We start from the raw sequence: 17808 nt of genomic DNA, 5'->3' as shown, positions 1-17808 counted from the left end.
GGATCGAACCCGTGTCCTCTGCATTGGCAGGCGGATTCTCAACCACTTGTGCCACCGGGGAAGCCCCAGTGATTCGGTTTTACATATACACACACACACACACATATATATATGTTTTTCAGATTCTTTTCCCTTATAGGTTACTGCAAAATTCAACTTGTTCTTTATGAATATACAGTATCCAAATATCCCTCCTGACCCAGAAGCAGGAGAGTGAGCACACACTCAGCACACACTCAGGAACCAGCTGATCTGAGATCAAGTCTTGAATCCACAAGCAGGTGACTTCAGTAGCTTATGTACACTCTGTTCCCTCACAGGACTGATGTGAGAATTAAATGAGGTAATAGATGAACAGCACTAATGCAGGAACTGGCTCTGGTAAGTATGATGTTAAGGATTTCTTGTTATTATGATGTGAGAAACTCACAATCACAGCACACATCTTACCCAGTGGTCCCATAACCCCCAGTCCCTGGCCATCGTGGCCCAAGTTACGACGCAGTAGCCCACGCCCTGGGCTCATAGTGACAGGGAGAAATCAACTATGAGCTTCCACCTGACGGCAAGCCTGTCACAGGATGGGCCCGAGTCCAGGGCAGATGCTAACAGATGCTGATCTGAGAAATGTCCTCATCACCCAAGTCTGAGTGAACACAGTCCTTATACTGCCGAGAAATACGGAAAACGAGCATAAACGTAAACAAACACGACTTTAAACTCTGTGCTTGTCATGGTGGACAGTCATCATTTGCCCCAACAGCCAACTGAAGCCAGTAGTCCCGATTACTAAAAACCACAAAGTTGTATAAATGTTCTCCTCCTTTTCGAAAACCGTGTTCGTTTTCTCTCCAGGAAACAGGGCTGTCTGCAAAACCTTGAACCGACAACGTCACCCACGGGGCCAACTTTGGTTCATCAAAGTAGCGACTGAAAAAGACAGACACTTCTTAACAAACAGGAAGAGTTAGGAAGGGTCCCATATATTTTTTTTTACTTATTCAGGATAAGCGGTATTTCTGATGCTCCCATGAAGCTTTGACCTTAGCTTTCATTTATAAAAATTAGGAGACAGAAATTAAATTCCTGGTGCTATACTGTGAATTCAGTAAAGGCTCACCAACATGCAGCGCACACAACAAACTTCAGCGGTTCCTACCCTTATCGTGGAAGAGCATATAAGATTTAAAGAACAAAAAATTCCCCACCAAGTGTGTAAGAATCGTTTCCCTCCCCTGAACAGTGCTGCTTACGGAGGCTCTGTAAACTGAAACACTGCAGAATAATTTATCGAATTTCTTTTTTAAAATCCATCCAATTTTTAAAACTTCGATCTTCTTACTGAGGAAAATAAAAGTACAAAGCTAATAAATGTGAAAGAGGATGTTGGATATAAAAAGGAAAACCCTCAACACTTACATCTTAGACATTTTTCAAGCGAAGACTCAGAAGGCGTGGTGCTCATTTTCAATACGGGATTTGAGCTTCCTAACATTTTATTTACAGAACACCTCCCACAGTGAAAATCCAGTACTACTCCATACAACCCGTGGCATGTTACCGGTGCCCAGCGATTCACGGATGTTAGAGCCAGGGCAGATTTTGGATATGATTTGGATTCAGAGGTGGTCAGCTCCTTTTCCCACCCATTTCAAAGTGAAGCATTTTGCAGAAATCCAGCATTTAAGACAGATCATAATGTGTTCCATAGAGCACTGCCGTTTTCTTAAGTGATACTGTAACTTCAACTGCCCCGAAATGGTCTGGGGGAGCAGAACAAGAACAATGAGCAGTTTGTTCCCAAGAAGCGCAGTAAAGCTCCGCTCTTTTCAAAGGACAAGGACCTGGCAATATCACCAGGGATGATTACATCATGTGAGATGATAACGTTACTGCACGTGAGCCCAAGCAAGGGAAAAGGGGGACACGCTGTGGGAGGACCCTGGAAATATCACCAGGGATAATTACATCATGTGAGATGATAACGTTACTGCACGTGAGCCCAAGCAAGGGAAAAGGGGGACACGTTGTGAGAGGACCCTGGAACCTGAATCATTAGCGGAGACAAGCAAGGCACAAATGGCAAAAAAGGCTGTTCTTTTTTCTCACCACAGCTGTTCCAACAGAAGACGTATCTTCTCTGGAAGGATGAAACCAGTGATTGTACACAGGTAAGCTCTCGCCACCACTGTGCTTGGCTGGGGACAGCAGTAGGTTGATATGAAATTATCAGGCTCATTATTTCTGTAACCAAAAAAGGGAAAGAAAACGCATCTATATCCACTACACGATCAACTTTCAAAGTACTAAACCCCTGCTGAAAACGAGAAGCCAGCCCAAGCCCTCCAGGACCCGGGAACCCTCATACGCACAGCTCGGCGTTACTGAAGACGGCGCCCAGCCACTCGAAGAGCTCCTGGGCGCTGCAGGCCGCCTCCGGCTCGCCCCTGAGCTCGCCGCTCCGCAGCACGGGGCACGGCAGATCTGTCACCGTGCTCAGCGCTATTTTTGGCTGACGCTCCTGAATCCGGTAATTGGAAAAGTATGACATCATCGTTGATCCTTCCGCACCTTCAAACACACCAAATAAGGCCACGTGAATAGTGTAAACAAGTTCAGTGAATCCCTGAGTCCGCCCCATTCCCACTGGAGGGTTTCAGGAAGCAGACAGGATGAAGTAAGGCCAGAGGAGGTTGTACAAAGCTTTACTCAAATTAAAATCATTTAAGTTGCCTTCGCCTCCTTGTGCCAAAGTTCTGTCAACGTTCATCTTCCGTCACACTTTTCCTGGAAAGTCATAAGGCTTTCAGATTCAAGCCATACTAGTCTCCACATCTGCTCTACTAAGAAACTTCTGACTTAATCAAAGCATTACTTATGTTTAGATAAAATTAGTGAACTCTACAGAGAAAGCAGCGTATTTGCACACTCTCGAAGAAGGAAACAGAAGAGGAGCTGAAGACAGAATCTCAGTCCAGCTTGTCTTTAAACCCCAGTAAGATCCAGTGTATCCTGAAGGATTTTCCCTTGAAGACGGAAATAGTGGCCCTCTTGGAGCAGAGGGCAGGCCTGCTTACTGCCCAGTGTATTAGAAATAATGTCTCCCTCCACCTCCTCCCTCCCTCCAGGGCAAAGGTCAGCAGGCTCACCCCGCCCAATATAAAAGATCTGAATTCCTCAGGCTCCAGGCTCCGCTCCTGTAATGCAACCCCCTGCTTGCACCAGCATCACCTGCCCACCATGCATCACCCTGCAGGAACCAGGACTTGGTGAACTGGACCAAACGCTGTGCTCTGCCCACTGCTACTGCTGGGAATCATTAGGTTTTCTGTCTCTGACCCAGGGGCCTCGTGTCTCCGGCCAGAGCACACGAGAACGTGCTGGCTAACTTCTTAGCTTGCTAAGTGGGTAAAATCTCAGGTGCTTCACAGGTCTTGACAAGCCCTTAAAATACTTCGGAGTCTTAGGAACACAGTGGTCTCCAGAACCCACTGCATAGGAGGCCCTCAGTAAAGACTTCCTACAACTGAGATGTCAGCCCCTCTGCCCTCTGTGTCTGCACCACACACAGAAGAAGCACCCAAGTGTTACAGACCTAGGCCTCACCCAGGCAACCCTGTAGCACCCAGTGACCACGAACTTTCCAGGAGGAGCGGATGGACCTATTTCCAAAATGGACCTAGGGGCTTCCCTCTTCTCCAAGAGAGAACTACACCATTGTAATTGTGATGATTTGATTCATTTAATCTTGTTTTGGGCCAAAGATACATACACTTCTAAAAGGAGCGAGGTACATGGTAGTTGTGAGCCGATTAAAATGTTTGGTGAACATGAAACTCTGAACTAAATGTATTATTCTAATCAATTAAAAGGTACAACAAATTTAATCTGACATTTAATGATATGCATGATTACTACCCTGCAATAACGAATAAACAGTTTGTGTCTAGCAGTACAACTGGTGTTATTTTAAAACACTCCAGCCAAGGCTGTTGGAGGGAAAGGGAGAAATGGACAAAGGTTAGTTGCCCGAGACCCCACCCTCAGGAGCTCCTGATCGACACACAACCCAAGGAGGTGGAGACAGACGGCTGCATGCCGAGATGATCCCGGACTACGGCTCTCAGGGATGCCAGAGGGGTCAAAGCAGTTTCCTTAACAACGTTTACAGGTTTCCCCCCATCCCAAAGTAGTGTTCCTACAAAACCTTTCATTAAGTCGAAATGGCATAAAGCGAAGAAGCAATTACCTTAGACACATCTTGCTAACAGATGCATGAAATAAACGCTCAAAGACACAGTTCAAAGCTCTGCCGGCTAGAGGCTAAGATGCTGAGTGCAGTTCTGGGGGAGGGAGCTGGGGGTGCCACTCTCGCTGCTGGGGTGCACACTGCCTCTATAGCAGCTCACTGCAAAACACACGCTGAACATTATTTTCACTTTTTGCTTTTGTAAAAAGTAAAGGAGCATAAAGTGAACTTTCAAAAAGCGGGGGACACCTGTATCCATCTACGTGCACAACATCCCTGACCACTGGGGTGAATCACCATTCTCTCCTCACTACTCCCCTTTAATTAACCATTAGATTTCAAAACCACTCCTTCGTTACACATTTTATTTTTCATACCTGTTTGATGCCACGCCAAAAGAAAATCAAATTTCAATGGTTTCTTTTCTTTGAAAGCCCAAGATATTCTTTTATACTTCTTAGAGTCCAGTTTAGAGGATAAATCCATCAAATCAATGGAAACAACTTAAAAAAATGGAGAGGAATAAACAGTTCATTCATATACACACAGATTGCACTGTGCAAAACATGCTAGATTAAAAACATCAGGAGTTTTAGAAGTTTTATGGATAAAAAAAGTTATTTTGTATTTCTTGCCCTCCCTTTGGGTTCCCAAACCAAAACTCTGCCTCTGATGGACATTTCTGGCATTGACAGATAATTACAACAGGTGTTTTATTTTTTATTTATTTTTAAAATTTATTTATTTTTATTTTTATTTATTTTTGGCTGCATTGGGTCTTTGTTGCTGCACGTGGGCTTTCTCTAGTTGCAGTGAGCGGGGGCTACTCTTCGTTGTGGTGCACGGGCTTCTCACTGCGGTGGCTTCTCTTGTTGCAGAGCATGGGCTCTAGGCATGTGGGCTCAGTAGTTGTGGCTCACGGGCTCCAGAGTGCAGGCTCAGTAGTTGTGGCACACGGGCTTAGTTGCTCTGCGGCATGTGGGATCTTCCCGGACCAGGGCTCAAGCCTGTGTCCCCTGCACTGGCAGGCAGATTCTTAACCACTGGGCCACCAGGGAAGTCCCACAACAGGTGTTTTAAATTCACATTTTTCGTAGTCAAAGACCAAGGGCAGAGATCAACTCTAACCTAGCTGTGGAGGTGGCAGCCGTAACTACTGATGTTCAAGCCAGACCATCAACAGAACTACATCTCTTCACTCATGGGTGAATTTCTACTAGTCATCATAAAACTTGGGAAAATTAAAGGAAATTCTTTACTAAGAGCAAGTTGGAACAGATGCAAACTGGTATATATAGGCTGGTTAAACAACAAGGTCCTATTGTATAGCAGAAAGAACTATATTCAATACCCTGTGATAAACCATAATGGAAAAGAATATGGAAAAGAATGTACATATATGTATAACTGAATCATTTTGCTGTACAGCAGTAATTAACACACTGTAAATCAACTATACTTCAATTTAAAAAAAAAAAGAACAAGTGGGTTCATCACTTTTAATTTGTGACCCAAAACATATGTATCTAATGGAACATGTCCAAGTCTGTGATCTTTTCAAGATGCAGCCGACAGCTGAAGACAAACAGATGCACAGCAGTATCTATCTCATCCTATTCGATGCCCACCCGAGAGTCCCCGGAGTAAGGAGTTTTAAAGACAAGAAAAAGCCACACTTCTTCTGAACAAAGAGAACAGAGGCAATTCAAACATTTAAATTCAAATTGTTACAGGAAGACTACTACCTTGTTAGAAACTGACGGAGTGAGCGTAATACTTACTAAACTTCATGGTCTTCCTGCCAGAATACTGAGACGGACGACCTTGAAGTCCAGTTTCTTCGTAAGTGTCTTTATCCAGTGATAAAATTAATTTCCCTATAAATCAAATAATTCCCATAAGAGATGTTAAAAATATCATGTGTTCTCTAAGAGAAAGCAAGACAAATTGGGCAGTTAAATACCAGTGCACACAAGGGTCTTATTTATTCATACATGTATCTTATTTATAATACATTATATGTACAAAGACATCATTTATTAGAGTGAAACTAGAAACTATCGAAGTTTTTATTAAAGAAAGAGTAAACAAATTATGGTATACTTCTTCTTTGGAATATTTTCAAGACATTAAAAAGAGTAAATTAAAACTGTATGTACTAGGCTTCCCTGGTGGTGCAGTGGTTAAGAATCCGCTTGCCAAAGCAGGGGACACAGCTTGAGCCCTGGTTCAAGAAGATCCCACATGCTGCGGAGCAACTGGGACTGCGTGCACCACAACTACTGAGCCTGCGCTCTAGAGCCCGCAAGCCACAACTACTGAAGCCCGCGCGCCTAGAGTCCATGCTCCGCAACAAGAGAAGCCACAGCAAAGAGAAGCCCGCGCATCGCAATGAAGAGTAGCCCCCGCTCGCCGCAACTAGAGAAAACCGGCGCGCAGCAACGAAGACCCAATGCAGCCAAAAATAAATAAATAAATAAAATTGATTCTTTGAAAAAAAAAGAATGCCTGCTGAGAATGGCAGTGAGTTTGGAGGGACGGGGATGAAAGGGGGGACTTTCACTTTACACACATCCGAATGACTTGACTCTTTCTTTTTTACCGTTTGTGTTTCCTCCATTATTAAGAAAGAAGAAAAAATGAGTGTGGTTACCGTTTGGCAGCAGGGCCACAGTATTATCCTCGTCAATATTTGTGTTGTACGTTAGTGCATAGCACGCACCTGTAAGAGAAAACCCAGAGGAGAAATTAAGACAAGAAAAAAATCACACCTGCAAGAAGTTAGTGGATTGTTTTCACAGGATAACAGACCTTCCGGGTCACTGCTCCAGCTCACTCAGCCAAGCTGGAGGACACGCAAGGCCAAGCACAGCTAGCTGACGCCCCTGCCTCGGGCCCAGCTGTGCAAGCTGGCTACCAACGAGCAGAAAGTGGACTCAGGATGGAGCACACACCTCCGGGGATGCTGGCAGAGGGGCACAAAGTGGAAAAGCAGGTGAGCGTACACACCTGAAAGGCAGAGCTCCAGATGAAGACTCAACATGTGCCACAAACTTGTGTGAAGTCAAGAAAGCGACTCAATCTCTCTGAGCCTCATTTTCTCACCTGTAAAATGGGCGTTGCAGGCCTATTTCATAGTGTTGTTGCCAGGGTTAAGTCGGCTCAGCTATGTAAAAGTCCCTGCCGTGGCCAGTGTCCAAAATACACTGTTATCAAAATAGCTCAGACTTCTTCTTTTTTTTTTTTTTTTGACCACACCACACAGCTTGTGGGATGCTAGCTGCCCGAGCAGGGATCGAACCCGGGTCCTCAGCAGTGAAAGCGAGGAATCCTAACCACTGGACCGCCAGGGAATCCCCCAGCATCAAGCTTCAGAACCGAAGAAAGGAATCATGTCCGTGTGACCAAAGACAAGATGTCAGTGGCCCTTGTGCAGTGATGTATATAGTGAGGGTGGATCCCTAAAGACACGCTGAAATAGTTTCAAACAAGTGGCTCCTAGGATATAACTGGAACAAGCCAATCCAGCCAGCTGACACGGATGGGAATGAGGTGCGCAGGCGAGGCTGAGAGCCACAACGTCTAAGCGGAAGATGCTGAACCCCAATCAGCACCTGACTCCGGGGCCAGCAGCTGTGGCTGCATCAGGAGACCACCCTCTCCAGACAGCTGTCATGGGGGCTGTGGGGAGAACAGCGGTCTGTCTCTGCAGCCACACACCCAATGGCAGCGCATCTGAACACAGCGGTCGAAGATTTTCCTTTCCATTAACCCTCATACGACACACTCCCACACAACACCTGTGGACCAGCGCAATCAGAAACCAGCACCTAATGAGGGCACACAGAGTCGGCTGAGCTACTGCGGGACGCAGGGAGGGACGCACACACCTGACCACACAGGCGATCTCCAGCAGTCCTATTCAGAACAAGACAAGGACCCTGGTATTGCTATGCGATCTCCCTGGACTTCCTCACCTCACCGCGTTCATAGACACTACACGGCTTTCCTTACCTTTCTTGACGAAAGTATTGATGAATTCGTGTGCAATTAACTCATGAAGAGGTAACTCCTTCACAAAGTAATAGGGTCCAGAGTCCATGACCAGGTCCTTCAGCTCTTTTGATAGTATCCCACATTCAGGAATCAGAAAGGAAACCTATTGGAATGTGCAATAGAAACAAGTCTTATTCATTGAAGCATTGCTGACTTACAATATTACATTAGTTTCATGTGTACAGCATAGTGATTCAGTATTTTTGCAGATTATACTCCATTATAAGTTTAAACAAGTCTTATTTTCATGTAGATCAACACCCAGGTTTTTAGGGATGATACATCATGAAGGCTGCTAACCATTCCTCCACAGCTTTCAAAAAAACTCTGAAATTAACTTACCAATCTCAGAGTGGGAGATGGGGATCGACATATATACACTATTGATACTATGTATAAAATAGATGACTAATGAGAACCTACTGCATAGCACAGGGAACTCTGCTCTGCTCTGTGGTGACCTAAATGGGAAGGAAATCCAAAAAGAGGGGCTATATGTATACATATAGCTGACTCACTTTGCTGTACAGTAGAAATTAACACGATATTGTAAAGCAACTATGCTCCAATAAAAATTTTAAAAATAAAAATAACAAAACAAAAAAACTTACTAATCTCAGGAAAAGAGAAATTTGACAACTCAAGTTTTCCATTTCTGTATTCGAGCTTACAGTACAGGAAAGGTGAATGAGCAAAACAATTCCCCCCCCCCCCCCCCCCCCGGTACGCGGGCCTCTCACTGTTGTGGCCTCTCCCGCTGCGGGAGCACAGGCTCCAGACGCGCAGGCTCAGCGGCCATGGCTCACGGGCCCAGCCGCTCCGCGGCATGTGGGATCCTCCCGGACTGGGGCACGAACCCGTGTCCCCTGCATCAGCAGGAGGACTCTCAACCACTGCGCCACCAGGGAAACCTGAGCAAAACAATTTTAATGGGAAGCTCTTGCTTGTGGGTTTTTTTAAAATAATTTTTTAAAATTAATTTTATTTATTTTTGGCTGCGTTGGGTCTTCCTTGCTGCACGCGTGCTTTCTCTAGTTGCGGTGAGCGGGTGCTACTCTTTGTTGCCGTGTGTGGCTTCTCATGCGGTGACTTCTCTTGTTGCAGAGCACGGGCTCTAGGCGTGCAGGCTTCAGTAGTTGTAGCACACGGGCTCAGTAGTTGTGGCTCGCGGGCTCTAGAGCGCAGGCTCAGTAGCTGTGGCGCACGGGCTTAGCTGCTCCGCAGCACGTGGGATCTTCCCGGACCAGGGCTTGAACCTGTGTCCCCTGCACTGGCAGGTGGATTCTTAACCACTGTGCCACCAGGGAAGCCCTTGCTTGTGTTTCATCTTTTACAAATGAGCAATATATTTTATGTCCCGTTCCTATCACTACATTAATTAATTTTTAGGGAAATATAGTACAATTGAATATCCCTAGATCTGTGTATCCTAGTACCAGGCTGGAATCAAAGGAACTGTTCCTTAGGGCATAAGGAATTTAGGGACACCAATTATTAAGAGGTTACATGGAAGCAGAAGTCTGCTGGATGTTTACACTTTACAGATAGAAAAATTCTACAGATGGGACGGGAGAGATAAGGTACACATCTCCGACTGCTGTCTGTGATGAGCTTTCCATCCAAAGCAGAGATAATCAACCTGACAGGTTTCAAACGTCGCCCAGGTGCTCCACACCTTGAAAAATCACTCTCCCGAAGCTGGGACACCAGTTTGTCCCTGAAGGACCAGGGTCACCAGTTGTGTCTGAGAAACTAGCCAGTCAGGCCTGAGTTGAGATTAGGCTGGTCTATTTAAAGTGGAAAAGGCTTAAAGCATTTTCATTGTAAGGTTTATTCTGAAGCCCCTTCACTTAAATGGGTTGGTGAAGCCCGCCCAGCATACACTACCTGGGAATTAGGAATGTTTTCTTCTACTCTCAGCAGATCCTGGATAAACTGATAATTAACCTCACCGATGCTTCAACCACCACATTCGCGAAAAAGGCGCCCGAGAGGGTGACATTTTCACGGAGCAACAGCGAAAATCGCTCTGAAGTTGCGCATGCGAGCAGGGAAGCCTCGGCGAATTTCTGCAAAAGCTGCCGAAATGGTGCACTCTGGCTGGACAACGCAGAAGGCAGCAGGCAAAGGGGGAGATTTCTCAGGTATCAAACTAGCGCCCATAAGCGGTTCAGAAGGGCAAGCAGCTTCCCGGACTCCGCACGAGGCTCTGCAAAGACCCTCCGGCGCGCGGCGGGGGAAGGAAGCCGGGATGGGGAAGGGGCGGGTCCGTCCCGGGCTGCGGGGCACACCCGCCAGGGCCTGGTCCCGGCCTCGCCCCTCTCCGGGACGCACCCCACCCGCAGCGGGGCTGGGCAGGAGTAAGTGGCCAGAGGCGCGGCGAACTCTGTCAGGCGCACGCCAACCTGCTTCTCCCTCCTAAGGCGGAACACCGCCCCGCGCCGATGCATCTTGGGACTTGTAGTCCTGAGGCGGAGCAAACCACAGGCCCGGAACGGCTAGAGAGTACGGTTCTCAGCATGCCTGGGGAGGGCCCCGCCCCCTCCGCGCGCCGAGGGCGGGGGAGCAGAGCGCGGCTTTCCCCAAGCCTCCACCGCCGGCGGGATGGTGTGCGGTCCGCGGGCCCGGGATGTGGACTCACCCTGTAGTTGTGATAGTGCGTCTCCACGAGGTGCCGGTGGCGCGACTTCTCGTGGCCGAAGTTGGACTTTTCGCAGACCAGCAAGTGCCGGGGCACCTCTCGCAGCCGACACAGCATGGCCATGGTCTTCCCCACGCAGGTCCTGCCAGCGTTCGGCTCGCCCCGCCCCTTCCCCGCGGGCATGCGCAGTGCAGGCACGCCGCACGTGTTGAGGCGGTCCCGGGTAGGGGCGGGGCTCGTGCTGGGAGCGGGCCTAGGCTTCTGGGGGGCCTACGCAGAAGCTCGCTGATGGTTACCTGCAAGGTACCCTACCTGAAATTAGTTCTCTTGCCAGAATCCTTCCTCTAGGCCCCAGGTTGCTCCTTCCCAAATTGTTAAGGAAATTTGTGTCTAAAGTTAATACATAATACCTTTAATAGGGCTCCTTAAGACTCCTTCAGAACCACTTTCAAGATGCTTTTAAAAATATCCTTTTGGAACCGATTTTAATTTCTTGCTATTGGAGGTTATAGTGATAATGCGTTTTTCCATCTAAGTTTTCTGATCAACTCCAAGTGCCGTACTACTACACGCTTCTCAAACTGGAGTACGCACAGCCCCAGTTCTATGCAGAGAGGACACAAAACGGCAGAGTATTTGTAGTACAACCTGATGGAGCATCAGTTTTACTATAAGATTTGGAAGAATAGAACTTAAGTAATTTGGAAGGTATTTACAAATCTAAAACTAAGACAGACTGGGAAGTCCTCTGCCATTAATGTCAGTATCCTGTGCCTTAGATGTCATATTATCTCTGTGAATACTCGAAGGAAAACCTGTTTCCATTATTTTAAATAAGAAAAATGATAAGGCCTAGCAAGTTAATCGAAAAACTACCGATTTCCTAAATCACAGTATAGCACCTAGATATACCTTATAAATATTGTATTAGAATGTAGAATGCTTAAAGCATTGCTTCTTTTTTGTTTTGTTTTTTTTTTTTTGCGGTACGCGGGCCTCTCACTGTCGTGGCCTCTCCCGTTGCGGAGCACAGGCTCCGGACGCGCAGGCTCAGCGGCCATGGCTCACGGGCCCAGCCGCTCCGCGGCATGTGGGATCTTCCCGGACCGGGGCACGAGCCCGTGTCCCCTGCATCAGCAGGCAGACTCTCAACCACTGCGCCACCAGGGAAGCCCAAAATATTGTATTAAGTTTTGAAGGCTTGGTGTAAATTCTATACGTATGAACTTCAGCTGGAAAATGTATGGCGAGATAAGTAGCTGCTGTGCATTTTGGGTGTTGAGAACTCAGAGGTGTTCTTACAGGGAAGCGTGACGAGGATATGATCTGCGGGGTGTCCTGTGTTATGAAATAGAAGGCCAAAATCCTATTTATTTCAAAGATGAAAGCTGCAACTTCAAGTCAGTTTGGGGCTGAGGAGTCCTTTCTGCCTCCCTCCCCAGAGTTCTGCGTGTGTAATGTCCCTTGCCGATCACATTCCTCCCCCCATCCCTCCCCACTGGGTGGTTTGTGTCAGCGGACAAACATGCCTTCGTGTTGTGCATTAAACAAGCAGACCTCCTTTGACCACAGGTCGCTCTGCGTTGCCGCTGTTTCTCTGCTCCATTAGGGCTGCTTCTCCTCACATTCTCTACTGAACCCGTTTCATTCCAGCTTTTCTCCACAATGCTTCACTGAAATGGCTCTGCAGCCCCTCCCCACTGTCTCCACCCTACAACCACTGCCGGTAACCTTTCTCTCTTTCTGGTCCACTGCCAGTCACAGCCTCCCAGCCATCTCGTCCTCCTACAGTCCATCCTCCACTCAGCATCCAGACTGATCTCTGGAAAATGTCAACAACATGATATATGCAAACCCCGCCCCCACTTAAACCCTATCACTGGCTTCTCGTTGCAGTTGAATAAAAGTTTAGTTAACCTGGCCCCTGCCAACCTCTGCGGCCTCATCTGCCCTTGCTTGTTCATACCATTGTGTCAGCTTTTCTGGTTTCTAGAGCTGAAAGTACTACCAACATCTCTCCTCAGACCCAGGGTGGGGAGAGACGGTGTCAAGTCCAGGGAGGGAGCAGAGGGGTGCAAGCAGAAAGCTTCCGAAGCTCAACCACTGCGCCCCAGCTGCTTCTTGGTGTGGGCCCGTTCCCCCTTTCCAGAGATCAGACAGCAAAGGAAGGAAGATGGGGCCCCCAGAGGGTGGAGCCCAATGTCTTCAAATCTGTCCACAACCTTGACCTCCAGAGTTTAGATTTGGAGAGATTAAAGACAAACTTCTTATTTTGCAATCTGGCCTTGGGCCCTAGTGGTCAGACTCTGGTTGCCTCTTTCCTCCTGTCAGGTGGGGCACTGAGTGCATTTAAGAACCAATTACAAGCATACATGATGACAAGAATTTCTGTATAACTCAAGAGATCCAACTTTAAACAAGGGGAAAGGGAAACCAGCGCCTATTGGGTGCCTACTGTTTGCCAAGTCACTTGTGATGAACATATCATTGAATCCTGGCATCCTGTCTGCAGTGGGCGTATGTATTAGTTAGCTACTGCTGCATAACAAGCCACCCCAGTACTCACCTAGCTCAGGCTGGGCTCAGCGAGACAATTCTTCTGGTCTCAGCTGGGCTCCTTCATGCATGTGTGGTCAGCTGCAGGTTGATTGGGGGCTCTGCTTCTGGTGAGGAGCTGGCTGTTGACTGGGCACCTTGGTTCTACTCCCTGAAGTATCTCATCCTCCAGCAGGCTAACATGGGCTTGTTGTCATGGAGACGGCAGGGTTCTGAAAGACCTTTTAGGCCGAGGTCCCAAGCTGGCCCACTGGCATGCCCACTGCACTCTACTGGCCAGCCCTGATGCAAGGTTTGGAGGAATAGATTCTACCTCTCAGTGGGAGCAGCTGTAAAATCACATTTCAAAGGGCCTGGATACAGGGAGGGATGAAGAATCGCTGCCGTTTGTGCACTCGGTGTAAGGATGCCTTTTCTCGAAAACGAGGTTTCTGTAGCTGTTCCAAGCCCAGCAACTTGTCCAAAGCCTCACAGCTACTGAGTGGCTGGGCTGAGACTGGGAATCAAGTCCACCTGTCTTCAGAGCCCACCCACTGCCACTGGACCCACTGCTGATGCAGCCTTCCTAGTCATTCGAGGTTCTGGAGGTGGACACTTTTGCAGTAGGAACAGACTGTGCAGAGATTTCAGTGTCTAGTACTCCTCACCTTTGGGAATAATCCCCTTGAGAGAGTGGTGAAGTGTCTTGGAAAGACTTGGAATAACTTGGGGAAATGGCCAAGGGCTGAGTTGAGGAAATCAGGCCCCAGCAATACCGTTTTCATTACTAATCACAGGAGAAATTTGAAAAATACATAATGCACTCCACGTGTTGGCAAATTCTTCTCATCTTTTTTTGGTACTGGTAGGCTATTTATGATTTTCAACACAGACTAAATCAAACTACCGTGTCTAAAACCACCTCTGAATCTGACAGCAAGTGACACAGAAATAGATCTGCTAAGAAGACATTTCCTCCTGCTGCTGAGTAAGAAGTAGTCCTTTGCTTTTAACAGGGCAAAGCTGTTTTCGGAGACCCCGGAGCACACGTGGAAATCACTTGCAGCTAATGCCTCGACAGCCCTGAGTCAGTGGTTCTCACCCCTGGCTGCACAGGACCATCACCTGGGGGGCTTTTAAAATTCCTTAAACCCGAGTGCAACAGACCAATTAAATCAGAATCCCTAGAGTGAGGCCCAGGCATCGGTATTTTTTATGGCTCTCCAGGTGATTACGGGGCCTGGTCAAGGCTGAAGACCATCGCTTTAAACCCACATCTTTGGGTGAACTTGTTCCAAATGGTTCATCAAGTAAAAGCATTCGCTGCTGGGTCGTGGTCTTCCAGCCTCACCTGCACAGCCTACTTACCACCCTCGGCATCCCTTCCACTAGTTTTATTCCTGATTCAGCCCAGTTCTGCAGGTTCTGAGTGCCCACTGTGCACGGGGTGCTGTGCTAAGAGTCGTGGTCCTGATGAGCTGCTCTGGAAAAAGTATCGCATCATAAAAAATAAAAATCACGGCACCTACCAAATGGAGGGAAAAACTGGAAGACTCTAAGGGGTCACCTGAGGGTTAGGACGTGAATACTTTGGGATATTAAAATCCACCTGATGAGACCATCAGTGAACGTGTCCTGCTTCAAAACAAGACAGGGCTTCCCTGGTGGCACAGTGGTTGAGAGTCCGCCTGCCGATGCAGGGGACACGGGTTCGTGCCCCGGTCCGGGAAGATCCCACATGTCGCGGAGCTGGTGGGCCCGTGAGCCATGGCCGCTGAGCCTGCGCGTCCGGAGCCTGTGCTCCGCAACGGGAGAGACCACAACAGTGAGAGGCCCGCGTACCGCAAAAAAAAAAAAAAAACCAAGACAAAACCCTGCTGTTATTCTGAGATACTGAGTTAGGATTTTTGTGTAAATATGCAGCATTTAAATATTATCGGCATGTAACATGCATACAGAGATGTATGCAGGAAGCATTCACGGGCACCTCGATGGGTCATTGCAGAGTGGACACGCTTGTGTGGCCAAAAGCAACATCAGCTTCGCTCCGGCCTCCCCGACACACCCCGCCATCACTTCTCCCTCTCTCCTCCACGAAGAAACCAACACCTCACCGGCTAACACGGTAGACCAATTTCCGTTTTTGATAAAAGCAGTTTGTTACAGAAAATTTTAAGCATTTACAGAATAGCAAAAAGCTGTAAGAAACCTGCCACCCAGCTTCAGTGACTCCTAATTACCTGCTATTTCTCTTTCATCAATACCTCAAGCTACTACCCACCCTTCACTTTCTTTTCAATTGTTTTTCTTTTTCATGAGGTAAGAGGTACATACATTGAAAGGCACAGACATTAACTGTGAGAAATAAATGCACCCATGTATACGTCACCCCTTTCAAGAACAGAATATTTTCATCACCTCCAGAAAATTCCCTCAAGTTCCTTCCCAGGCAATTTTTTTCTCCCCGCACAAGCAAACGCTCTTGTGATTTTTTTTCACCACGGGTTCATTTTGCCTGTCATCCTACAATCATGTGTCACGGCCAGCTTGTCTCACTCAGCAGTGTGTTTAGAGATTCATCCGCAGTGTGTGTCCCTGTAGTTTGCTCCTTTAAGTTCTGAGTTGTATTCTCCTGTGTAAACATATCACCGTTTGTTGATACATTTTTCTGTGTATGGATATTTGGGTTACTTGCTGGTTTGGGCTACTCTGGCCCAAGGGTCTATGAGCATGCTTGTACAAACACTTTTTTATTCCATTTAATTCCTTTACTAGCACTTAAGCGACACCTCTTTGCATTGTTTTAGTGGTCGTTCCAGGGCTTACAATATGCATCTTTCACATATTACAATCCACTTAGAACTAAGAGTGTACCGTTGTCAGACGTGGACATTATGAAAACCTCTCTGTATCCTTTGTGCTACTGTTGACATACATCTTACACCTGCACGTTATAAACCCCACGACACAATGTTATAATTTTTGCTTTGAATACTCATAGGTCTTTTAAAGAAAATAAGATAAAAATTTACTAATAAATATTTGGAGGAAATATCTGAGGCCAATATACTGTGTCTCCTTCAAGTTTCCCTGGGAATGTTTGCATTCAGGACCAAATCTCGCCTACGCTCATCATTGTTGGCGTATCAGGTGAGGACTGCGCCCTCTGGGTAATAATCCAATGCTGGCTCACATTGTTCCAGTTTGAGCCATTGGGAGCTCTTCCAGGTCAGCTTTTTTTTGACATTTCCATACTTTTTTTAAAAAAGCAGTTTCTTAGTTTCTGGCATTATTAAGATGCTCCAGGCTCATCTTGTATCTTCCACCTCAGTGCCAGAATTAGCCTTTTCTCCAAGAAACCCTGACTCTTTTTATTGGAAAATGGTACAGTAGTCCCCCCCTCCCCCCCTCCCCCCCCCCCCCCCCCCCGCTTAGCTGTGGTTTCGCTTTCAGCAGTTTCAGTTACCCATGGCCAAGCACGGTCCAAAAATATTAAGTGAAAAATTCCAGGAATAAAAAATTCATGTTTTAAACTGGGCACCATTCTGGGTAACGTGATGAAATCTCTCCTGTCCGGCTCTGTTCCGCCTGGGTTCCCCCGCCATGGACATCGTCTGCTCCCGGCACCCAACCATCCACGTCATCACGGCTGAGAATCCAGGATCACTGGAAGCAGACTATCCTCCTTCTGACATATGGTCAGAAGGTCAGTAGTAGCCTAATGCTATGTCACAATGCCTACGCCATTCACCTCACTTCATCTCGTCACCCAGACACAAGAAGAAGGGTGAGTACAGTATGATAAGATATATTGAGAGAGAGACCACATCCATGTAACATTTTTACAGTATACTGTTATAATTGTTCTATTTTATTATTGGTTATTGCTGTTAATCTCTTACCATGCCTAACTTATACGTTAAACTTTGTCATAGGTGTGTAGGTATAGGAAAGAAATCATACCATATATATAGGGTTCAGTAGTATCTGTGGTTTCAGGTCAGCGAAGAGCTGCACTGCAGTGGTGCAGACTGTGCACTGCGAGCCCTACAGGCAGGCTTCAAAGTCCACGTGATCTTTCCTGTGTGTTCTCTTCTCCAACCAACTACACAAACTATGCAGATCTCACATTAAATAATAGAAAGAAACGGGAGATAACCGCAGCACTAGGACAGTGCCTACCAGATGAAAGACAGTAAAGAAATGGTAGTTTCCTTTCCTTCTCTGCTTTTCTGCGGTGGGTTAGAAAGGCAGTTTCCCTAGAGAATGTTGACTGAGACGTCGCTCCAGCACAAGGAACCAGGGCTAAGGAGCAGCTACTGGCAGC

At 47.0% G+C, this 17808-nt stretch overlaps 1 protein-coding gene across 5 annotated transcripts in view; it reads right to left on the bottom strand.

Annotated features, from left to right (window-relative positions):
• Positions 1-386: 386 nt before the first annotated feature.
• RPP40 (ribonuclease P/MRP subunit p40) overlaps positions 387-17808 on the bottom strand; it is a 47725-nt gene continuing 30303 nt past the window's right edge. For 2 of the 5 annotated variants that reach the window (XM_060308027.1, XM_060308029.2), the window contains exons 3-10: positions 10947-11242; positions 8264-8408; positions 6903-6971; positions 6031-6126; positions 4627-4752; positions 2373-2571; positions 2110-2244; positions 387-930 (exon numbers count right to left, since the gene is read on the bottom strand). In XM_060308027.1, coding sequence (XP_060164010.1) covers positions 732-930; positions 2110-2244; positions 2373-2571; positions 4627-4752; positions 6031-6126; positions 6903-6971; positions 8264-8408; positions 10947-11129 — 1152 coding nt within the window. In that variant the 5' untranslated portion in view covers positions 11130-11242 and the 3' untranslated portion in view covers positions 387-731. Of the gene's footprint in view, positions 1764-2109; positions 2245-2372; positions 2572-4626; positions 4753-6030; positions 6127-6902; positions 6972-8263; positions 8409-10946; positions 11243-17808 lie in introns of all 5 variants that reach the window. The other 3 variants (XR_009565848.1, XM_060308031.1, XM_060308030.2) reach the window with 3 other exon arrangements.

The sequence above is a fragment of the Globicephala melas genome, chromosome 11 (assembly GCF_963455315.2).
Source record: "Globicephala melas chromosome 11, mGloMel1.2, whole genome shotgun sequence".
Taxonomy (NCBI): domain Eukaryota; kingdom Metazoa; phylum Chordata; class Mammalia; order Artiodactyla; family Delphinidae; genus Globicephala; species Globicephala melas.
This window is presented reverse-complemented; position numbering and strand designations above follow the sequence as displayed.